Source organism: Diplotaxodon limnothrissa, linkage group LG7, assembly GCF_057381915.1.
Source record: "Diplotaxodon limnothrissa isolate DT_005_m linkage group LG7, D_limnothrissa_male_GT1.1, whole genome shotgun sequence".
In the NCBI taxonomy this organism is placed as follows: Eukaryota; Metazoa; Chordata; class Actinopteri; order Cichliformes; family Cichlidae; genus Diplotaxodon; species Diplotaxodon limnothrissa.
The window spans coordinates 25,780,757-25,805,323 of NC_140602.1; the positions used below are offsets into that span (position 1 = coordinate 25,780,757).

General features: G+C 40.5%; 2 protein-coding genes across 2 annotated transcripts; both read left to right on the forward strand.

Moving 5' to 3' along the window:
- Positions 1–112: 112 nt before the first annotated feature.
- LOC146628360 (cytosolic 5'-nucleotidase 1B) lies at positions 113–3,526 on the forward strand. The gene is made up of 6 exons (XM_085357774.1): positions 113–206; positions 1,238–1,354; positions 2,122–2,257; positions 2,346–2,468; positions 2,840–2,970; positions 3,064–3,526. The coding sequence occupies exons 1-6, from the start codon at positions 171–173 to the stop codon at positions 3,301–3,303; spliced, it is 783 nt and encodes a 260-aa protein (XP_085213900.1). The 5' UTR covers positions 113–170; the 3' UTR covers positions 3,304–3,526.
- A 10,016-nt stretch (positions 3,527–13,542) lies between these two features.
- LOC146628361 (D(4) dopamine receptor-like) lies at positions 13,543–23,197 on the forward strand. The gene is made up of 4 exons (XM_085357775.1): positions 13,543–13,842; positions 15,265–15,377; positions 18,725–19,314; positions 22,992–23,197. The coding sequence occupies exons 1-4, from the start codon at positions 13,543–13,545 to the stop codon at positions 23,195–23,197; spliced, it is 1,209 nt and encodes a 402-aa protein (XP_085213901.1).
- The last annotated feature ends 1,370 nt before the right edge of the window (positions 23,198–24,567 follow it).

The following is a 24,567-nucleotide window of genomic DNA, read 5'->3' on the forward strand; positions in this document are numbered from 1 at the left end:
CTAAGAAGGAAGTGACGCCATCACGCTGTCCTCGTTAAACCTACGTCGAGGCGGAACCAAGACTCTGTTCTTCGTTTCTGGGGGAATTTAAACTATATTCATTTGAGTTTTTGCTGTAGTGACGGCGAGCAGGTTGGGGCATTCAAGTTAAAAAACACAAAACAATCGAGATGGTCTCCACAGACCAGAAGACCGACGTGAAAGAGGTAAGACTCACTCGAGGAAGTATATTTAACATTTGCATGTCCAGACAGGTAATGCCACAAATTCACCTCCCACCCAACTGCAGCACTAGAAATATCTCATTGTACTGTATTATATCTGTTTCTTCTAAAAACAAATGTCAAATGAACACGTATTTTAGTGCAATCTCTGACCTTTAAAGCGTTGAGGTAAATGTATATGTCGTTTGATATACAAAGGTGTTCTAGGATTTCCTGGCTTCTGAGTGGCTGGTGAAGTGTCAGTAGGGCTGTACACGGGAAGTGTTGGTGAAATTGCGAAGAGTAAAGGTGTTGCTAAGAAAGTTGTCCGCCTGCATCTTGCTGTTTCTAATAGTTCAGAGATCCAGAACCACATTACGAACCCTTACGTTACATATAAATGCACCACATAAATGTACTTCGTTAAAATCGAGTTTGAAACTTGGGATTCAAGTCATATTTTTCATTGTTATTTATTTTTTGTAATTTGTGAGTGAATGAATAAACGAATGCCGGACCACCTTATAAAAATGGAACATATGCACTCTGTCATTATTGTTGTTGTTATTATTTATTTTACTTATTGTTCAAAATTTCTACGTCTTGTAATAAAGGCTTAAATCACAGATCAAATTAATAACCATATAAAAACAAAAACAAAAATTAAACTAATTCTGCAGTGACAGTGAGGAAACGTTAGCATGGTGCTTCCCTACATACATTTATCTGCATATAAATATTGATATATATTTTTTTTTATTGGAAAAAGTCATAATCATATTGTCTCACATTCTTGTGTCAGTCTTCTGGTAACTTCATATTGCTTTTTTGTCAGTTAGTTCTATGTTTATTAAAGTGTTGAAAAGCAATATAGTGAAACAGTTTCGAGGTACTTTTGTTTCCATGGTCTTTACACTATCTGTTACCTCATAATTCACGAGTTTTACTTCCAGTGTGAAAAACACAAGCCACCCTAGCTTATTTAAATGTGAATTAAAAAAGATAAAGGTAAACATTCTGTCTCTCCTCTGCAGAAAGAGGCTGACTGCCCAGTGGTTGTTGCAGTGACGTCCCATGCAGTGTTTGAATCAGGAGGAGCTGAGGACCCCGATGGCTTGTACGTTGGGGGCATAGCTTTTCCTCTGCTGCAGGTCGGAATCCAGCAACCCACATTCATTTATGTTTTTTTTTTCTAATTAGTTATTATAGGAATTATAAATTATTATAGGAATAGGTGCAAAAGTATACTTAGAGGTTCAGCTATACACATACATGCAGCTAATATTTGGTTAAATATCCCTCAGCTAGTTGCACCTCGACCAGATAGTTTTGGTATCAACAAGCTTCTGCTTTCTGTCTAGATATTTAACCAGTTTTCTCAGCAGACTTGGTAGAGTTCATTGGTAAAGTAGAGTCTAAACTAGGAAACCAACCAAACTGTCTGCATCCTCTCAGTCCAGGGTGTTATAAAACTCTACTGTGGACAGTGACGGTGGTGTTTCAATAATGCAGTCCATGGCAGGCTTGAGCCTTATTGGTTTGTGGGTTGTTCCTAAACATCCTAACCAATTTTCTATATTCTAAGAGTCACAGTTTGGGCCTTCGCACAGACCCTGGCAAAGTGATGACATAGAAAAGTGACTTGCACATGCATACAGTTATTTAAACTGGCCTTATCACATACTTTTGATCCTTTGTGGATTACAGAAAATCCGTTACGTAAAGGTAAACGTAAAGTTCCGACCACAACTTTACTTATGAGGACTTTTATGTACTTTGTCTTCAGTAAAAATTCATGTGATTGGAGCTGAGACTCACCATTCAAAAGTGTTAAAAGATGTAATTTATATAGAATATGAATAAAGTGGCACTTTAAAGTCGACTCTCAGATCAGTTTATGCTTATGTTGGCGCTACAGGCACTACAGAAAGTGAATGAACGTCTGCTGAAGGAAAATCCTGCCGAGTCGCTCTTGTTTGATGTCATTCTGATCACCACTGAGAGCCAGCAGCAGCAGCAGAGCTCCCGCATCACAGAGAGCATCAGACATCATGGTAAACGCACTTCAACCTTCAGGAGAGAGATCTCAGTCTGATCTGTAGTGGAGTTTTGCTCATACTTTCTCTTGGTATTATCCTGCAGGTCTCAAGGTCAGCAGGTTCTGTTTTTCCAACGAGGAGGATTTTATGGAGAATCTGCTGAACAATAACGTGCATCTCTTTCTGACAACGAACAGAAACGAGGCATTGCAGGGTTCACAGAAAGGTCAGTACATTTTTTTTCACTTACCCCTTTTCAGCTAAATAGGTTTGGAGTCAGTGCTTTAAGCTCCACGGCTGCACAAGTAATGTGCTACTTGGAACTTTCCAGAAATGCAGTAATGCATGTAAATATTTGAGTCTCTTTGAACTGTTATTTTGCTGTTTTATGCATATCTATTCAGCCTGCCAGAAGCAATGAAGAAATATTTCAATTTCATCTTGAAATTTTTCCAGCCTTTACCTTCAGCTTTTTCTTTTTTCTTGCAATTTTGCCAACTTTATGTTTTTAGGACACCGTTGTTCTGTTCCAAGCTCATATTTTTCTGATTTATCTGACAGTAGATAAAGAGTATGTGTGTGCTGTGATTGGTCCAGGTGTTCTCTCTGTGCTGCTGGATGAGCACACAGCTTCCTGTCCAACAGAGCAGCTCAGAGTTTTATTCTGCGGGGACGCCGTGGTCCAGTCGGAAGCTGGACCAGCACTGGCAAGCAAACAAGCTGCTCAGGTACAAACAGTGGCAACCACTCATGTGTCCCCTGCACCTTTTGTTGTGTATTGGTGAGATTTTAAAAGGATAATTCATATTCTTGCCCTGCAGAGCTTCTCGGCTCAGATCGGCAAGATGCGGGGGAGGTTTGGTCTATTTGACAGCCCCATCAGCATTGCCCTGGTGACATCGCGGGGAGGCAGGGAAAGCTGTGGAGATGCTCTGCGGACGCTACGCTCCCTCGGTGTGAATGCAGATGAAGCATACTGCCTGGCTGGGGTCCCACGTGGTCCCATTAAGCGCCTCCTCCGACCTCACTTCCTGCTCAGCGAGTGTTTTAGCAGTAACTGAGAAGACCAGACTGATGATGACTTGGGATTTCAGAAAAAACAAAACAAACTTCACTGTGTTTTGAAATAAGCTGCTAAGCTTTCAGACTGATCTCAGAGTTAGCAGCTTGAACATGTCAGTCTCATTCAGCCTTAAAAAGCCAGCGAGGGAGCGAATGTGAAGCCCTGCTTATCACCAGAAGTCTTATAGTTCTGGGGAAAAAGTAGCAAACAGTTTGTTTAAACTCAGCTAAAAGAGCTCTGAATAACTTACGGTGTTACTCAGGGCTTACAGGTCTTTTATTTATATATATATATATATATATATATATATATATATATATATATGCGCTGCCAGAGTAACACTTTGACATACCTAAGAAATAAGAAGAAAATGAACCTTTAAGTCTGTTACCCAATTTTTTTTGACATGACTGACAGTCATACTGTTATAGCGTTTTCAGAATCCATCATGTCCCTGATTACTGTTACTGTTTTTGGGTTGTGTTTCTAAGGTGCAGGGAGGTCTGCTCTTTGTTCTGTGACTGATTGGGATGCTGGGCATGCTACGTCTCTTATTTGTGTTCATGCAGGGACAACAAAAATTTCTTTAGTTTGTTCTGTTTGCTCTTTTTTTTTTTTTTTAAATAAAAGAGTGAAATCAATGTTTTCTGATGTTATGAAAATATTTTTAATTCAAATCAGCCTCAGATGTTCCACTAGACTTCTGATATTTGTGGAAATCATTCGGAAAATGATTTGAATCACGGTGTGGTACACAGTACTCGAGTAGTTATTTAAACAATGCTTTGTTGGTACTAAAGAGCCCAAATTATGCGAAGAAAATATCCCCCACACCACACCAACACAAGACAGGATGGCTTCATGATTTCATGTTGTTTACACCAAATTCTGACCTGCCATCCAGAAATCAAGGCTCATTAGACCAACCAAATTTTTTCTACTCTTCTTGTGTCTAGTTTTGGTGAGCCTGTGTGAGTTTCCTGTTCTTAGCTGACAGAAGAGGCACATGGTGTGGTTCTCAGCTCCTACAAGGTTTGACGTGATGTGTATTCAGAGGTGTTCTGCATCTATGAATACACTATTTTCTCTTTTTTGGACCCATCTCTATAAACCCTACTGTGGGGGGGAAAATCCCAGCAGAACAGCAGTTTCTGAAATGCTCAGTTGTCTGGCAACAAAAACCATTAAATGTCAAAAAAGTGCGTTAAATCCCCTTTCTTCTTCATCCTGATGCTTGAACTTACTCAGTGCAAACCAGATGACCTGCTTAACTGCCGTGTAATTCACTGATTGGATATTTGGGTTCATTAGTTGAACACATGTATCTAATAAAGTGGCCAGTGAGTCAAATTCTTAACATGTAAAAATCTCTGCAATAGACACAGACCTAATGTGTGCTGTGTTCCAGGCATTTTTTGATGTCTTATTGCTGCTGAAATGTAATATAACAATTTGACTTCCTACAAATATTTTTTTTAGAACCTCAAAACTGTAAAAACAGAGTCTGTTGTAAAGGTTGTTATTTGTCACACCCCTGAAAGTATTAGTCAACACTAATAAGTATATTTATACAATTAAAATAATTACAGTTGGACTTTAACTGGAAAATACAACTTAAGCAAAGTGGATTATTCTTCAACCTGTCAACTCAATACAGGAAGTCATGTTAAATAAAGCTCAGATAATGTTATCCAGCTTTTCTTAGCTACTAATAAATCATCACTTCCACCAGTAATGTTTCTAAAAATCATAAAAATTGAGCAAGATCCTGAAGACAACTGAATTATTATTATTATTTTAATTGTTTATTGCATAATTTCCCCCTGTGGGTGGAAGTTGATGCTATAATACAATTGCTAAATAGTGGAGGAAGATGTCTTTGTGTGTATGTGGCTTTCTGTAAAAGTCGCCACACGCCACTGCATGGCTTATAGTGAGTCTGAAGACTAAGGAAGGACCAAAGGGCTTGTACCTATTAGCTAGGCAGAGAGATCAAGCTGGAGTGCAGCAGGTTATTCTGATTAAGGTGGATGGTGATGGACAGGCCGACAGATGAGGTCAGGCAGGAGTCTCCATGGAGTATGATGTTTGCAGATGGCATTGTGATCTGTACTCGGAGTAGGGAGCAGGCGGAAGTGAGCCTGGAGAGAAGAAGAACGAAAGTCAGTAGAAGCAAGACAGAATGCATGTGTGTGTGAATGAGAGGACGACAGGTGTAAGAGTGAAGCTGTTAAAGTGAAGGTCGACGAGTTTAAATGTCTGGAATTACCACTCAAAGCAACACAAGAACATTTTCTGTCCGACTGTCAGAGCTGATTTATGAGAGAAGGATAGCAGCAAAACTGAAAGAGAAGATTTACAAGCTGTTAATGAGACCTGTTATAATATATGGGTTGGAGACTGGCACAGACAAAAAGAACACTGACCTGAAGAGATGAAGATTTTGATTAGATGTAACCAGGATGGACGAGATTAGAAATGAAAGCTCAGGTTTAGAGATAAAGTTAGTTGTGATAAGGTTTAATTGGACAAAAGATTTTGAACACGGAACTGCCAGACAGGAGGAAACAAGGTGTAGGAGAGTCGTGACTGTAATGCAGGAAGACAGAGGGTTGTGTGACAGAGGAGAATGCTAGGGATAGGGTGAGATGGTTCCACCTTTGCAACCCCTAAAGCAGGCGTGTCCAACTCCAGGCCTCGAGGGCCGGTGTCCTGCAGGCTTTAGATGTGTCCTTGAGTCAACACAGCTGATTTAAATGGCTAAATTACCTCCTCAACATGTCCTGAAGTTGTCCAGAGGCCTGGTGGCACTTCATTTGATTCAGGTGTGTTGATCTATGACCTGCTGGACACTGGCCCTCGTGGCCTGGAGTTGCCCACCCCTGCCCCAAAGGGAGAAGCTGAAAGAAGAGGAACCTGTAATGTTTAATTTTGATCAACAGGTGGCAGCAGACAGATTAAGAAGAGCTGATGTTGAGGCTGATTGCAGGGAAAGAAACTGACATGATACCCACATTCAGGGAAGCACCAGGAAGGTGGTCTTTGAATTGAGGAATCAGCTTATTTACAACAAACAAACAAACAAACAAAAAGTTCTTGGAAACTTAATAGCACTATATCTTTTTTGAATGTCTCTATACCAAAATAAAAGTGTAATTTCAGTGTGTGGTCAAGCAGACTTATTATGAGCCTGCTGTTAGCTGACTTTCTCCTTGGTGTAGTCCTGGTCACTGGGCGTTGCTGCAGTCTGACTCTCAAAGCGGAGCCAATGAGAACCCAAATGAGAATCGATAACTTATCCTGATCATGGAATTGGAAACCTTAAATTCTTAAGATTCGTATCAATCTCCATCTGTGCTCATATGTGCCCTTTTCCATGATGGTCATGGAAGAAGTGATAAAAGTAAGGTGCTTAGTGATTTCCTCTTTCACTGGTTTTGAAGCTCCTAATTTTGATTTTTGCTCTTTTTTTAGACTTAGTATTTGAACACAACATATGTAGATAAGTGAATGGAGCCGATCAGAGATTGGTAAGGCTAGCTAGTAATAATAACTATGATGCTAGTTTAGATGAACGAATAGGGTTAAGGCAAGACATATTAAACAGCTGACTCCCTAAAGTGTCTTTAAGTACAATTGAACACTAGTCAATTAAGAGATGGATCCGACTGAGAAAGCACATTTACTGAATGTATCGATTGAGAATTAAAACCAGTAATTTAGACCATTTACGCACCAGGAAAGTGTTTACTGAGGTCACAAATGAAGTGATAAGTGTTTCAGTGTGCTTCAATAAAAGCAGATGTGTTTTTGAACCAGCAGATTTCCCCTCTGATGGCCATTAGAGAGAATGCAGTTTATTGAACTTCCATGTTGGCTTCCTTTTCAGATTTGGACACGTCACCCATCTTTTATGTACAATTCATTTTCCTGGTCATGTCACGTCTGTTGCTTGTCTGGAAAGTGAAAAATGTCATTCAGTTTTTACCAATTACATGAAACAATAACTGCTTTTTTGTCTATTATAAATGCTGATTAGGGAAAAATCACTCACAAATTTTGAATATAATTGTAAGAATTATATGATTTTCTTCTAAAATAGCCCAAATATATTTTTGGCATGTCACCTAGAATTTTTTTTTCTGGTGTTTTGTATGATTTTACATGTGGTTTGAAAGTTGCATTGTCTTACTCCATTTCTGCTTGTTGTAACAGGAAGCAGAGGGAGTCCTGGTGGTCTCAGCCTTACCAGCCACACATCTGTATACAGACCTGTGAGCATGCTCAGGTTTTCTGGCAATGACTAAAAGAAAAGATTAATAATTAAAGACACTGCTGTGTAGCTTCACAGATGAGTTTTCTTTGTGGTCTGCCCCACGATGATTGAAGTGAGCACTGTAGAGTAAGATAAGAAGAGACAACATTAAGCAGAAGTTTATAGCAGATCTGGCTTTAATAAACTGTTTTTCACCCACAGAGGAAGACTTGGTAGCTATTGATGACAAATGTGTGGAAGCAGATTCCTGTAGTTCCATTGATTTTTATTCATCGTTTACATGCATCTGTCCTTGTGTCTCTTTGTAGTTCCTGCTTCCTATTTTATCCGAGTCCTTCAGGTTTTCCTTCACAGCGATTGATTCTTATATGGCGCTTTTCTACTCTGAGCACTTGAAGCATTTTACACAATTTGCACGCAAGTGCTTTCTATCACACACAAACACATTCAGTGGATGCATTGGTGGTTGGTATCTTGCCCAAGGATATGTGGCACATAGACTTGAGCAGACAGGGATCGAACCACTAACCTTCCGATTAGTAGGTGCCCCACTCTTGAGCCACAGCCACTCACTGGTCCATTATCCTGGCTAGGGCCTACCAGGGGCAAATTGCCCTGGACAACATAGCTCCTGGAATGCAGGAACCTCTCCACTGTGATAATGCTGGGATTCACAGAGGGGTAAAGAAACCTAAGTGCAGTTTTAGTCAAAAGACTGGTGGTTTTATGTTGTGTTATTTTTTATCTGACTTTTGTTCATTTGTCTGTGTACTGGGCGTGTGCTTGCTTGATTATGAATGTTTGATTTTCTCAGGTCTCTGGAAAAGGGACCCGAGTAAGACTGGCTGAATAAATAATTTGGTGGTCCCAATGAGACTCAGTAATAATGAGTTCAAGGTTCAAGGTTCTTTATTTGTCACATGCATAGTTATACAAGTATAACACACAGTGAAATGTAGCCTGACACGCTCCTCGACATGTGCAAAAAAATTGGGGGGGGGGGGGGGGGGGGGGGGGTGTAGAGGAAGAACATTATATATATATATATATATATATATATATATATATATATATATATATATATATATATATATATATATATTAGTATATACATTGGGTGAATGTGCAGTAGTAGCAGCAAGCAGGTGAATTCTGTACATTAATATGAATAGACATCTGACTATTTTACAGGATAGACAATATAAACATATTTAAAATTAAAGGAATTGAAATGTACATTGTGCCTTGGTTTAGAGTGTCTGGAAGAGAGTCCTGTCTCAGTCAATTATAGATGATGTGAGAGGGCGGGTGTGTGTGTTTAGGGCACGGATGGCTTGGGGATAGAAGCTCCTCTTGAGTCTCTCTGTCCTTGCCCGGAAGATGCGGAACCTTCTACCAGATTGCAGAAGTTGGAACAGTTTGTTGCCAGGATGGGACGGGTCCTTCAGTATCTGCGCTGCTCTAGTCTGGCATCTCCTGGTGTAGGTGTCCTGAAGCGGGGGGAGAGCAATCCTGCAGCAGCGTTCTGCTGTACGGATCACTCTCTGGAGAGCTTTTTGGTCCTTCACACAGCTGTTCCCAAACCACGATGTCATGTTCTGTGTGAGGATGCTCTCCACAGCGCCTGTATAGAAAATCCTGAGGATCTTTGGAGAGACCCTGAACTTCCTCAGTTGTCGTAGGTGATACAGGCGCTGCCTAGCCTTTTTGGTCTGGACCTGAATGTGGGCAGCCCATGTCAGGTCTGAGGAGATGTGGAGACCGAGATACTTGAAGGACTGCACCCTCTCCACTGGAGCTCCATTGATGATAATGGGCTTGTAGTCTCTGTGCTGACCCCTTCTGAAGTCCACCACCAGCTCCTTGGTCTTGCCGACGTTCAGCTGGAGGTGGTTGTCCTGGCACCATGATGCAAGATTCTTCACTTCATCCATGTAGGCCGCCTCATCGTTGTTGGAGATGGCGCCCAACACCACTGTGTCGTCAGCAAACTTCACAATGGTGTTGGAGCCATGGGTGGCCACACAGTCTGAAGTGTAGAGGGAGTAGAGCAGTGGCGAGAGGACACATCCCTGAGGTGCTCCTGTGTTGATGGTGATGCTGTTGGAGAAGCACCTGCCCACCCTCACCACCTGAGTTCTGCCAGTGAGGAAGTCCAACACCCATGCACACAGACGGCTGTTAAGTCCCAGATCCCTCAGCTTTGTGAACAGTCTGCAGGGCACTATTGTGTTAAACGCTGAACTGTAATCAACAAACAGCATTCGCACATAGTTACCCTGTTTCTTGTCCACGTGGCTGAGAGTGGTGTGTAGGACGTGGGCAATGGCATCATCTGTGGATCTGTTGGATCTGTTCCACAGCCTCATGTGATTGCCTTAAGTGATCAGAGGACGAAAAACAAATGGTGGCTGGACTGATCATCTGTGCTGCATATTAAAACATATTCAGAGAAATAAAGCTGCTTCGTACTTTCCTGGATGAGAACAGAAAACATTTTGTCTTCATTATTCTGAGGACGGCTTCTGATGAGCACTGATTTCATCATCTCCACCTCCTGAACACAAACACATCTTTAATTAAAAAACAACAACAACAACAACAACAAAAAAAACGCTGAATGTTCAGGAACCTGGTTTTATGTTCTTAGTAGAGCTTTCCATCTAATGAACACTCATCAAACCAAAGTCTTGATATTCTATTTAAAAGACAAAAACGAGAGCTGGATACATTTTGTGACAATTTTTAATTCTTCCTTGCACTTGAGTATATTCAGGTTTTCTGCTCTACCGACCTTAGGGCCATGAGAAGACATCATTGGTTCTCGAGCAGGTCCCAGAAGTCCTGGATGTTCTGCCTCATATAATATGGTTCTTTGAAACAGCAGGTGGCTGTCTTTATTCTTAGCCAGACCTTTGTGCCTAAGATCACTATATTAAGAATATCTATTTTTACTGACATCACACCCCCAAGGATTAACTCTACAGACACCGACTTCATTATTTGAAACCTGAAATTTATATTTAATGTGAGCATCAGTCAGTGGTGCATACACTCCCCAGCTACGTCACTGGGAACAACTTTGTGTGGCTGTGTATGTGTCTGTGCCATAATCCTAGTCTTGTGTTTCAGGGCCAGAGTCTGTTACTGGGCTTCCATCCTCTGTTTCATATCGCTTGTCATCTGCTGCCTGATTGTTGAACTGATCTGTTAGTGAAAGTCTGCCTCCGAATGCACTGCATTTTACCTCTTCTGTTTTCTCTTTGTCTTTTGTACTTACGCATCTCTCTTCTGTGCAGAAACTCTGGTGAGAAAGTTGGAGAGATTGTTTGAGGGAGTGAAAATGTGAATCTGCCTGATTGCCTGGGTTTGGTCCTCACTGCATGAAAGCCTTGTTTCCTTGGATTCATTTATTGTAAACCTGTGAACTTTGATCTCAGAATCCTGCATTTAAGTCTATCCAAGTCCACTGGTTTTGACAGATTCAGCTAAAGAAATGGGGAAAAATGTGTTTTTGTGACAGGCTACCAACAACAAAGTGTCTAAAGGTACAATTTAAAATTGGTTCTTTGCTGAGATGTCTTTTATGAGTAGACACAAAACTTGCATATCCATTGAGTTAATTGCCCTTTTTATAATAGAATGATTTATAGGTCCGTGTTACGTAGCTTACCAAGGAAGACATTCCTCAGAAAATGGTCAGGTACAAGGACTGGTCTGAAAAAGAGAGAAGAAAATATTTGAAGGTTATTGCTCAAGACCTCAAGAAATTGCAAGAAACTCAAGTTCCTTGTATGCAAAATAAAAAGAAATGATGGGTGGGTCAAGACTTTTGCATGGTACTGTATGGGAAAGATGCCTTTTTGCAAGCTGGAGTTAAAAATCAGCAACAAACTGGGTCACAGCTGCTGGTCAGCTGATCTAAACTACATTAAAAATTGACATTTCTGAAGTCTTTCCACAGACAGACAGGAGGTGTGTTCACTGCTCCCCCATCATCTTCCCCCGAGTGTTGGATGGCGTCAGTGCTCAGCTGATCCATCATCACTGTAGACAGCAAGACCTCTAATTAAAATTCACCTTATCACCTCCAGACCCAAGTGACATGAGAAGAGATTCTAGGCAGTCATTAGTGTTGGTAGAGAACAAAACGGTTCTCAGAAAAGCATCACAGACTATAAACAGTGCAGGAAAAACTAAAGGGAGCAAATTAAATTAAGAAAAATAATAGATTACAACGCTGTAATGGTGCAAATTGAAAACCATGAAGCTTTCTTAACCATTTACCTGCATTAGGACATCTGTTTTTCAGTACTTAATTTTTGTCAAATTGCACAAAGGAATTTTTGAACCACTAGTGATAACTCTGTCATCTGTTCTTGCACCTGTTCCAGGCACAGTGACACAGTAACAACTTTTAAAATGCATGGTTGCAGGTGATCAACTTCAGCTATTGCGAAGCATTCCCACTTTTTAATGCCAACACACTAATACACCAGTGATCACATAGTAACACCTCAGCAGTCTGTTAGCAAAAACAAGCAAGCCACAGCAACCAGTGGCTGAGTGTTTGTGGGGGTTTCATATCTCCACTAAATGAAAGCTGCAACCAACCCATAAATGTATGGGGCCCTTGTACCCACAACACAATACTGAGCGTGTATCAGCGCCATTTTACTCAATATGAACCCCCCTGTGTAGCAACACCAAAACAGTAAAGTTTAAGTACTGAATTGAACCTGAATAAAATTGTTAATAATAAAATGCCTTCACTGATCAATTATTTTGATTGAACTGAATCCAGATGCTGAACAGCAGCAGATGATTCCTGTAGTTTTCTGTCACCCTCTGGGCCCCTGTTGCACAGCTGAACCTTGTTCATTCACTTAACACTGCAAGAAATGTTCCCCCAACGTTCAAAACACTTCAAGGTTTTAATGTGAAAGTGGCCTCTTGTGGTATAAAACTGCAAACTGTATATAAAAAGATGGAGGAGAGGTGACTCTTACCCTAGGCATTATCACTGTTGTCCCAATGTGATTCTCTCTCTCTCTCTCTCTCTCTCTCTCTCTCTCTCTCTCTCTCTCTCCCTCTGTGTGTCTTTTAGATACAGACTGATCAGATTAGTTATCAGATAAGGCCAGCAATCCTAAATATCAAGGAGTATCCAAAAGGTGTATGAGCTAATTAATGCTGAGTGATAAACTAATGCTACAACTGTACTGATCAGAAACAAAAGAATATTTTTTTTCCACTTAATTTAATCAAAACTTGCTCCAAAATGCACCAACAGCACAAATAGAGGTAGAGAGGTCAAATTCAGTGGATATTTTTTATTTAATTAATTAATTAATTTTTTTTTTTTTGCAGTGGCCACTCCTGTCTCCCCCCGTCTCCGTGATACGCATGCACGCAGATGAACAGACAGATGGACAAACTTCTGCTGGAGCTCAAGGGCTGAAGGACACCGTAAAGCGCAGGTGATAAGCGGCTTTAATCGGTTAATTTGGCCTCGGTGGCCTTTGTGCTAGCGGGCTGCAGGCAAACACTCGGGAGCTGGAAACATCCACGGCACGACACTTTCTCTGCTGTCTGACCCCAGAGTCCTTCGGCTATCTTCCCAGCGTTAAAGAAAGAAGCAGTTTTCTATTGATATGAAGATTTTAATGAAAGATTTTAAAGAACTGCATCTGTATTCTTCTGGATTTTTTTTCATCACTAAATATTCTTTGTGACAAAAATCTGACTTCATCACCATATTTTTAATATTTAAATAAAAGTTTAACTTTGTAAATACCAACTTGTGTTTTTGTCCATCTGCTTTTACGCAGAGGATTTTTGCGTAAAAGGCGCAACGGTGCGCACTGGAGCTCGTCACTGCAGTCTGCTACAGTCTAAGTGGAGTCTGTGTGACAGCATGATAAGGCTACAGTGTGGCAGTCGGACTCCAACCCGGCCTTCATGAGCCCGTTGGCCGCGCTGCTGTGGCTCGGACGGGATCAGACCGACGCGGCGCAGATGGTGGCAAACCTGAGCGCAGCGCAGGAGGCGGGGACAGCGACCGCGGCACTGCACAACCTGCCTGCCCTGGTTTTCGGGGTGCTGCTGATCGTCGTCATCATCTGCGGCAACTTGATGGTGTGTCTGAGTGTGTTCGTCGAAAAGGCACTGAAAACCACCACCAACTACTTCATCGTGAGTCTGGCAGTGGCGGATCTGATGTTGGCGGTGCTCGTGCTGCCGCTCTTCGTCTATTCGGAGGTGAGATGCGACGGAACATACCGTCTTTGGAGATGTTAATTAACTGAGAAGGACCCATAACTGAGAGACACAGCTTCCAGTTCTGTCTTAGGCTGCTAATCTCACAGGAGTATTTAGATTCAGGGACCCTAAAAACTGTTGGATCTCTTTCTGAGTCTTTGGGCACCAGATGGCAGGTCATTGCAGTAGCAGTTCTGGATGGCGTTCAACAAACAAATTATTTGAAAAGGCATTAAAAAGTTCATTAAATGTGCAGAATAAACCCTAATAATAGCAGAATCCATTACCTCTTTAAAACCCATGTCAAACAGAAATTCACAGGAGCTGGTTGACTTGAGATATTTAATTCCAAAGTAAACCAAAAACATTTTGCTGCTACATAAAAGGTCAATTTTCACAATAGAAATTCCGTGTTTACATTTTCTGATCTTTGAGTTTTATTTCTGTAAAAGATTATATAGATTTTGCATAAAATATTAAACAGCAACAAACCAAAAAAACTAACAAACTAGGCAGTCGATGTTATTAAAATTGGTGAAAAACAGTAAGACCCATGCAGAAACCAGGAGACAGTTTGTGTAATCCACAAATTGATCTTCAGCTATGAAAATCACGATCACCCCAAATCTGCTTTTGTCAGCAAAGATATTCTCTAATGACTACATATCACCACCTTTCATTGTTCCTTATTGATCTTCAGAGTTCAGAGTGATGTTTTTATGCAATGCTCTGCAGGTTTGAAGCAAAGGTCAGTGGTGGTTTGACAGGGTCATGACCTGGTAAAGAAGCTGGACAGGACAGTTCAGTCCAGGTCAAACTTCCTGTTTACTCAGTAAACTCAGCACGTTACTCTGCACGAACATAAAGTGACTTGAAGGTAATAAAACAAAATAAAGAAAAAAACATTTTTTGAAATATCAAAGGCTGCCAGCAACCTTTAGCTGGTGGAGTGCAGTTCCTTTATAAAAAAATCTCAAATCACCAAAGTTTCAGACCTTTTTATGCTCAACCATCTCTGATTTGCATACAAATTTTATGGTCCAAAGTTTGGACAGGCAGGATAATTGCTGTGAAATTTTAGCTTCATATGTCAAATACTTATTAGAGAACAATTACAGCTCCGGATTCATTTTTATGATAAGAAGGGGAAGTGAAATGTTCAGGTTTTTATCTTTAATAGTTTTCAACTTCCTGTTCAACAATTGACTCTGATTTCAATGTGTGGAAAAAATGGTCTGAAAATACAGCCTGAAAAGTATTTGATATATGAAGCTAAAATATCATAGGAATCATTGCATACATTCAAACTTTGTATCATAAAGAAACTGTAGAGTAGAAGGCCCGTTTTGATTTCAGATTGTGTGTCAAGGTAATTTTTGGTACGAGTAAACATTAAACGACAAGCATTTGTCTGCCTCTCAGTTCCAGGATGGTGTATGGACCCTCAACACTACCATCTGTGATGGTCTCATGACGATGGATGTTATGTTGTGTACTGCCTCCATCTTCAATCTCTGTGCTATCAGCATTGACAGGTCAGTACTCACCTGTACAGGTACACACAGCAGGATCTTGTGTTGTTCCCTTACATTGAAGCCGCACGGCAAGAGAACAGCAGACAATCAGCAGTTCGCTTGATGGACGGTATTTAACAAAAATCTCATCCTGGTGGTGATGATACAGGGAGTGCCAGTAGGTCAGTGATCTTGACAATAGGAATATTAGCTGAATTTCTTGGAACAAAATTTTAAGAACAATTACAAATTGTTCTTGAACAGTTGGGTCTCATTGAAAGTTATATTGCTTTCAAGAAGACCATACATCTGCAGCCTCTTCCCTTGAAGTTCACATATTGCTGTTTTGAACAGCAGTTAACACCAGCCTGTTTAAATGCTCTGGACCAGTAGCTGTGTAAAAGATTTTGTTTTGCTATGTTTATGGCTTTCAGCATATACTGAACATAAAGAGGTGTCACTTCAGTCATTGGTTAGCACGGGAATTTGAAACCTGCCACAGCTTTCCACTTGGAGCCAGGTCCTTCCAAAAGAGGAAGGTTAGGCTTTTTACACTCTAAAAACTCTTCACTCTTGTTACACTCCCATGACAACACAAAAAAGAATTCAGAAACCACAGGGGTCCTAAAGCCTTTTAAAGTATTACTGATGTCAAAATAATGCAAAAAGTACCTAAGAATACCTGCAGCATTTACTACAATGTAGTAATGTATACTTTTTAGTGGAGTGAATACTGTAATATGTTTTACAGCAGTAGGTTCTGTGAAAGATGCAAGAATGCCGCTCAGATTAGGATTGAACTTTCCACAGAGCACTGTGGCTGTTCTGTGTCTGTTGTCCTATTACAGCTGATGTTCCACACCTTACAAACCATCGACGTCTGACACTTTAAACCCTTTGTATTTCGTTCATTTAGTAACAGTATGGATCTGAATTATTCCCCCTCTTTAAGCTGTTAAAATGCCTAACAGCTTTTCTTCAACACTCTAACTAAAAAGTAGACCTTAGAATAAATGGAGACAGCTGGAACCAGAGATCTTTTTAGTCTGATCTGCATGATTGAACTTTAAGATGGGTTTCAGGGAGCTGCCATGTTGCTCATAACGATGGTGCTGTCAGGCTATTAGAAGATGCTCTCCATATTAGCTTACAGACATTTCGTCTGTTAAAGAAGTGCTAAGTTCAGTTCATTAACTTCGCAGTTATTCAGTTATTAAACGTGACATTAGTAAATGTACAAACCACCAAGGTAAGTGGAAGGTCATCCTGTGGGAAACAAGATGTTAGTTTTTGTAAAGCTTTTCATTTAAATCCACACATTCTAACCTTGTGGTGAAATTAAAAGTTAAAAGATCATCAGATATATTTTAGTACTCTCCATTCTCTCGGAACTCAGGAATGTATCTATACAAACATACATCTTGAGATACATCACAGGAAACACTTTGAAATGCTACTGGCCAGTTTAAATGACTTTCATGTCAAGTTGATCCATCCTCTGTACAAAAAAATTAAAAGATCATGACTGAGAAAATGAGTGAGTATGACTCATCATCTGGGTGTTATGAATGTCCCGACTAGATTTTGTGCAAAACTATAAAGTAGATGTTGAGATAAATATCAAGAAAACAACTAGAAAATTCAAACAGACGTCACAAGACTCCGTATCCCATCAAAATATTTTTGTGTAGATAGTACATCGATAGATACTAATGAATGATACGTGATCTTATATTTATCTTATATATTCTACTCTACTGAAGGGCTCAAAGCATTTTATACAACATTCCTCATTCACACAAACACTATTCTATGTTTAAGTGCTTAAGCGTTAACTGAGAGTCACACACATTCATATAATGAACGCATCAGAGACCAACTTGGGGTTCAGTATCTTGCTGAAGTATGCTTTGGCATGCAGACTGGAATAGCCATCAAACCACCAACCTTCCGATTAGTAGATGATCTGCTTTGTCTCCTGAACTACAGCCACTCCGTTGTAGCTTGGACCACAATACTGGAAAAACAGATACAGGCTTAAACTCCACGTGTTCATTCCCGGAGTGGACTCCTAGAGAAAATATGAGGAAAAACTGTACAGTTGATGAAAAGAATGAGGTAAAGATTCACAACTAATGTAGAGACTCAAGACTCAAGAGTTTTAACTGGCCTCTCATGATTCAGGAACATTCAGGGACACCATCAGATCCAAAGCTTGTCAGGGTCCGATGGTTCTGATATGTCGGCGACCTTTTGTCTGACTCCTGTAAAAGCGCCAAAAGAAAACCCCCCAGAAAAGGCAAAAGAATTTAAATCCCCAAATGAGGGATGAGCCAACTGCTGATGAACTGCCAGGTTCGCTCGGCGCTTGTTAGTATGTCTCATGAGATTATCCGAACTCTCAGCCGATGTTGAGGGAGACAAAAATTCAGGATGCTCTTCAAATCTGATGTCCTGACTCCAGAAAATATGATTACATCAAAGACTGATGGGGAGCAGTGAAGTTAACGTGGACTGATGATGATGATCTGAAGCTTTTTGAAGTAGCCAGCAGCGTTTAGAGGTTTAACTGGATGACAGTCTGAATAATTCAAGAGGCAGGTCAGGAGGCAGAATCTGAAGGTCTGCACAGAGTCCACCTGCTGTTAATGTTCAGGTCTGAAGAAGGAACTCTTCTAGTTTTTAAAAAGCTGCCTGATAAGCAGCCGGTTTGACAGAGTCACTTTAGAGGGCTAGGGGCTTCTTTCAGAGTTTTATTTATTTACACAGTAAAAACAAAACAGAAAAAAAGATTAAGATGAAACTGGAAACATCCTACAGCTACAGCATCTTTCAGTCCCAACTGTAACTAATCACATAGTTACTGGCTGCAGTGTTTGAAGAGTACTTAAATTCTGCACTAGTGTGAAGATTCAGGTTAGTTTGATTTTATTTCCATAAAAAGATAAAATTGCCTTCAGTCTTAAAGAATTGTTAAGATGGCAGTGGAATTGGTACATGCCAATTTTAGGTGTTCTCAGCAGCAGACAGCCTTCCTGTGGTGAGCACTCTGAGTGTGGAGAACTACAATGTACAGTGCATTCTGATACCAGAGGATAAATCCTTCAAGCCCACCTTGAGACATTTTAAAAATCGTTTTAGTTCTTCTGCTATAGGGTTTGCAAAACAAATAAATCCTCTGGATGGGTTTTGTTCTTTTGTGGCTGTAAGACCACTGCATGCTTTTGGACATACTGGGACAAGAAATAAGGATAATAACACAAAACACCATCAGTACCAACTTAGAACCATATATCATAAACAAAACCTAAACCTAGTGTAGCAGCTCTAAGCTGGCTGTGATGCCATATTTCTGGCCCCTCTTGCAGGTTCATCGCTGTGTCAATCCCGCTCAACTACAACAGGAAGCATGTGGACCTGCGGCAAGTTGTTTTGCTGTCGGCCACCTGGATCCTGGCCTTGGCTGTAGCCTCGCCAATCATCTTTGGCATCAACAATGTCCCAGGCCGCGATCCGAGGGAATGTAAACTAGAGAATGATGACTATGTTCTGTATTCTTCCGTCTGCTCCTTCTTCATCCCCTGCCCCATCATGCTGCTGCTGTACTGTGGCATGTTCCGCGGCCTGCGACGATGGGAGGAGGCACGTAAAGCCAAGCTGAAGAACAGCATCCAGGCGTGCCGCAAGCTGCAGGAGGCCACAGCCACGTTGCCTCCTCTGGCTTCGCTGCCACCTCTGCTGCCTCCCATTATAGAGCGAGACCCAGCAGATACTCTCGATGAAGCATCCACCTTGCAGTCCCCAGACCTGCCCCCGAACTCAACAGAGAACAAAGACGGCCCTGTGCCAGCGGTCAGTTTTGCAGAGATTAAGTTCAACCACGACCCGCGCAGAAGAAAAAGGGCCAAGATCAACAGCCGCGAGAGGAAGGCTATGAAGGTGCTTCCTGTCGTTGTGGGTGAGTTCACTTCCTTCAGTAGCATTGAGGAGACATTTTAACTGAAAACGTTATAATCTAAAACCAAGCTGCCTTTGTAGTGGAAATTGGTTCGCTGTTGTTATTGGCCCTGTCGCTGCTGTGGCATTGGTTGGACTCTGAATGCTGAGGAGGCAGGCCAATGGAAAACAAGGAATTGAACACTTTAACTTTTCCTTGATGTTCTGCAGATATATATATATTTTTAGAGCAATATTTGATAGAAGTCCTGTTATAGAAATCCACATCATTGGGCTTGTTTTCAGTAACATCCTAACCACATAAGGCTGAATTAGGAACGTGCCCTGGGCTTACAAAAGCCCAAAGTGCAGCAAATCTTGTTGTACTAAGAACAACACTGATGTAACACAAACAAATGGCACAATTTAAGTGTCACACATTAAAGGTGGGCCCTGCGGCTGGTGTAGAGTCTGGATTTCAGGGATAATTTTACCCACTTTGAAGATATAAATGGTGTTGAAAGGTCAAAACACCATAACATAAAATAAATACAATAAAAGAAAACATGAAATCAAACAAATACAATATCATGTGACAAAAACAAACTAAAACACAGGCACCACAACATAAAAAACACGATGGGACTCAAACTGAGCTTGAATTAACAGCAATGGTATAAAAGTGAATTTTAAGACGGGATGTAAAAGACTGGAGGGACCCTGCAGTATGAATATCAAGTGGCAGGATATTCCAGAGTCTAGGAGCCTGATCCTGACATGAAAGCCTGATCCCCTCTAAATGAGGTCATTGAAGAAGGTATGCATACTTACTGATATTCAAAATATATATTGTCATTTGAAAAACAATCAACCATCATTATTTTTCTTCTTGTCCTTCTTGCTAAAACTGTTGCTGTTGATTTGATTGTCGGCGAACCTTTAAAGTGAATGTTGTTATGTCAGACATCTCTGCTCTGCGGCTACCTGAACTCTTCACCGCCACCTCTGATGCCTATCCCGAGGCACTAACAGATCAATTAGAAAGGGGTCAGTCTATTAATAGCAGCCAGCTTTGCTCCCTAATGCGAACAAGTGCTTTCCTTTAGCACACAGCAGCTAATCCTTACAGCTCCTTAAGCTCAAATCCAATTATTGGTTAAGGCCATGTCAGGTGCATGTTTAAGTGTGCAGGTAAGGCTCATGTTTAAGTGACAGTCTGAGCAATATAATCCAAATATATTAGGTGGTTTATACAGTACTAGTCAAGGAAAAAATACTTTTAGAAAGCTCGTTGCGAGCACTGTTTTATCAATAGGTATAAATTGTGTTTGGGTCAGGTGCTCTCCGTTATCAATGGGATCAATGAGAGAAAATATGAGAGAAAGAAACTCTAAGTTACAATGTCCTAAGTGGATTTTTACCAAATTAAAAAAATGAATTTTTGGTACAGGTAGCCTGAGAAAGATGTATACTGAGTTAGTTAATCAGAGAGGCTCAGTGGACAAAAGCGAGTGTTGGTATAGTCTTTTTGTGACCAGAGGTTATAGTGATGCACAGTAATTAGTTTTTTCTACTTTGATGCAATGGTTCCATAATGTGGTGGTTTAAACATTTATTTAACAAGACAAAGATCCAAAACATGCAGAACAACACAAATACTGGGAATAAATCCAAAAATCATAACATGAGACTTAGTGTTCAATCCCAGTTGGTAGATATGAAGGGCACTTAGTGGGTTAAAGTAACCAGGTGTCCCACTTTAAACCAGACTGTACAGCATTTTCAGTCTTCAGTATCTCCATCTTCATCTGCTGCTGTGGTGACTCGTCATCAACATTTAGATTCCAGGAGATTCTGTCCTAAATCCTGTCACGACTGAGATCTGTTCTGCTTTGATGGTTAATTGCCATATAGCGGGGGAGATACTCCTCTACTTGAACAAGCTTGATTATCTACATTTTTGTTCAGAAATTGACATACAGACATCATGGGCATGCATGCCATGGTCATTTTGGTCCATCATTTGAGCTATTCTTTTTCCAGGGTGGGATGATTGTACAGCATATATCTTTCATGACTTAAAAACAGATTTGGGTGCACAAATTTGAATGTATTCAGGATTTTCTTTAATTGACACATGGTCAAAATAATATATACAGGCTCAAATATATACACAGATTCTCTTAAATATAATACAAGTGGTCATGAAGGTTCTATAATTTGCTAACTTGACAAAATCATGGCCTAATTTCTTGTTAGTGATTGTGATTGAATAAAACCAGTAGTTTCTCTTTGCCAGCATAAAAAGGATTTATTTGAAAGCACTCATTGGACTAACTAATACTCAGAACAGTGTGAAAGTCCATAAAACTTAGTGTAGATCAAACAAGGAGAACTGTAGATTTACATAATTTGGGAAGGTCTCTTGAATGAATCAATTTCCAAACAACTGCAAATTCCAAAATCATCAGTTTAAAAAATTGTATGCAAGTACAAGTTATTCAGATGTGTCACCACTTTGCCAAAGTCTCGAAGGAGACCCAATCTTTCACCCTCAAAAGATAGGAAAAGGATGTTCAGGAACAATCCAGGAATCACCAACACCCAATCCTGTCATGAATTGGAAACTGCTGGAACACTACCATCAGTGTCCACAAGGAAGTGAGTTTTACTTTGCGATGAATTGAGACCGTGCTGACCAAGAAAGAAGCTGTGCTCCAAAATTGGGACTTTCAAGCTTGACTGAAATTTGCAACTGCCCACATAGACAAGCCAAATGCCTCCTGGAGAAATGTTTTATGGTTAGACAAGACAAATATTGAGCTATTAGCCAGTGAAAGAGGGAGTAATGGTGAGACTTTAAAACCTAAGAACACTATAACGATTGTCAAGAGTGGTAGTGGTAACATCATGCCCCAAGGCTGTTTTGCTGCTAGTGGCACTGGTACATACACAAAGTGGATAGAGTAATGAAGAAGAACTGCCTCCAAATTCTTCAACTTCACCTCAAGTTGGAAACTTGTAGATGGTTAAAACTTGGACACAACTGAGTATTCCAACAGGACAGTGGTCCACATTAAGTCCAAACATTAAGTTTCACTCATCTTCTTGCTTTCTTGAGTGTGCAAAGAATCTATTCTTATCATTACTTCGACTTTCCCATACCACCAAACTCAATGCTGACACCATTGCTGTAATCCAGTCGTCGCCTTTGAATCCTATCACCAGTGAGATCTGTTCTGCTATCATGGGTCAGTGTGGTCAAATAACTGAAGTGAATTCTGTATCTCAAAAAATCCTGTTTAATTCTTCCAAACAATCTCTCTTATTGAAATATCAGTGGGGACGAATGCATATATTTTTATCCCTGGATGTATACTCTTGACTCTGTGTGGATTCAAATTTCTGGACCCTGAATTCTTGTTTTTCCACCCTGGAAGAAGACCAGTCCAATCAAATCACTAGTCCAATTTTACCATGACATTCATGTGCATGACAAATGTATGTAAACCTCTGTCCACAACTAAATATATTAATACTATGTTAATATGCATAATATGTGAATGATATCTGTTTTGCTTAACTTTAAAATGAAATGTATTTTCTCTGTAAACGCTGACTTTTTGCTCTTTAGGATCAGAAGTATTGATTTCACAGAGACGAAGCATTCATCTCCTGATTCCTGTTTCTCTCCCAAAGGTGCCTTCCTATTCTGCTGGACTCCTTTCTTTGTCCTCCACACAATGCGAGCACGCTGTCAAGAGTGCCACATCCCGCCAGCCCTAATGAGCGTGGTGACGTGGCTGGGCTATGTCAACAGCGCCCTGAACCCCGTTATATACACTGTCTTCAACACTGAGTTCAGGAACTTCTTCAAAAAAGTCCTCCAGCGCTGTTGCTCATAGAACTACCGGAGTGGACGCTGCTCCGTGGACCATTCTTAAACGCACAACAGCTGCAAGAGATGCTGCTGACTGTTTATATACTGTCTTTAGTCTGTTTATGTTGCCATGGTTTCCTTCCTCTGTGAGGTTTTTATTTTTCTACATTTGATGACAGCAAAGTGTGTTTGAGCTTCATGTTTCATGTGAAGAAGCTATTCTCTTAGTCTATAAGGTGGATCAATAGCATTTTTGCCATACACAACTTATTTTATATGTTGAAACTCATCTTTTCAGAATAAATGTTTTTGCTGAAAATACACATTAATAAGAATAGTCTCTTTCAGAGTTTGAGGCCCGCTTGAGAAAATGTTGACGAGTGCACAGATGAATCCAAGATGTAGGTGGAAGCAGACGGGTGTTGTGGAAGTTTTCCATTTAAATAAAGCCTGCAGACGAGCGGTGAGCGGTAGCTAACGTTCTTTAATCCAAACACACAAAGAACAGAACACCAAGCTTGTGGAGAGCCCACATGACCGCGGGGCAGGGTCAGCAGAGTCTCACTGAGTCTAACGTGGCTCTCAGTTAAATACCTTCTCCAGGAACAAAAGGCAGTACACACTTGTTTCACACCTTAAGGTTCACACTCCCTTGCTACCTCCCAGAGTCCTCGAAGAGACAAAAGACTCTTCCTGTGGAGCTGTCTGCTTCCCCCCAACTTCCTTACTACACCCCCACCATTTGTCTTACTGTATGAGTGTCAGACATGTTAAAATCCAGCGGCACCAAGGCATTATACAATAAAATAATGTGATTAATACATAAGTAAAAGAAATTCCTATACACGGGCAATCATTACGTCATCATAAAATCATTTGTAAGCCCTTTTGCCAGGAAAGTAGTTGAAAATGTAGTCATCAAATGCCACTGAAAGGTTTTAATCTGCCATGGTGGAGTGTGATGTAGGACCCAAATGCAGATAGAGTGAGCTGGAGTACGAACAAAAAGCCAGCTGTTTATTTAGGCTGGTAACCCAATAGCAAAACCAAACAGAAATCAGCATGATCAAAACTGGAGCACTAGGGATTCTAGGGAATACATGGGATTTAGGGATTTTTACACACAAAAATAATCTCATTAATAACTGAAAACACCATAAATACAAGAATCTAAAAATAAATCCAACACTTGAGCAGAAACCCAGGGTCCATGGCAATAATCCTCTTAACCTCCCAAGGCTAAGTTGTTTTTGTTTTTGTGTTGTTCTTGAGTGTTAAACTGTTCACACCACACATTACACATCTATTCCATTAAAGTCATAACAACAGACTTTATGATTCAAGTCATCAGGTAGCAGGTAATTCCCACTAGGCTGAATGAGCTAATCCAGTCAA

What these genes read in the sequence shown, in the direction of transcription:
- LOC146628360 (XM_085357774.1), top strand. Translation starts at nt 171, where the DNA reads ATGGTCTCCACAGACCAGAAGACCGACGTGAAAGAG. An exon ending in AGAGAGCATCAGACATCATG is followed by an intron (nt 2,258 to 2,345) that starts GTAAACGCACTT and finishes ATTATCCTGCAG; the next exon opens with GTCTCAAGGTCAGCAGGTTC. An exon ending in ATTGCAGGGTTCACAGAAAG is followed by an intron (nt 2,469 to 2,839) that starts GTCAGTACATTT and finishes TGATTGGTCCAG; the next exon opens with GTGTTCTCTCTGTGCTGCTG.
- LOC146628361 (XM_085357775.1), top strand. Translation starts at nt 13,543, where the DNA reads ATGAGCCCGTTGGCCGCGCTGCTGTGGCTCGGACGGGATCAGACCGAC. An exon ending in TGTGCTATCAGCATTGACAG is followed by an intron (nt 15,378 to 18,724) that starts GTCAGTACTCAC and finishes CCCCTCTTGCAG; the next exon opens with GTTCATCGCTGTGTCAATCC. An exon ending in GGTGCTTCCTGTCGTTGTGG is followed by an intron (nt 19,315 to 22,991) that starts GTGAGTTCACTT and finishes TCTCTCCCAAAG; the next exon opens with GTGCCTTCCTATTCTGCTGG.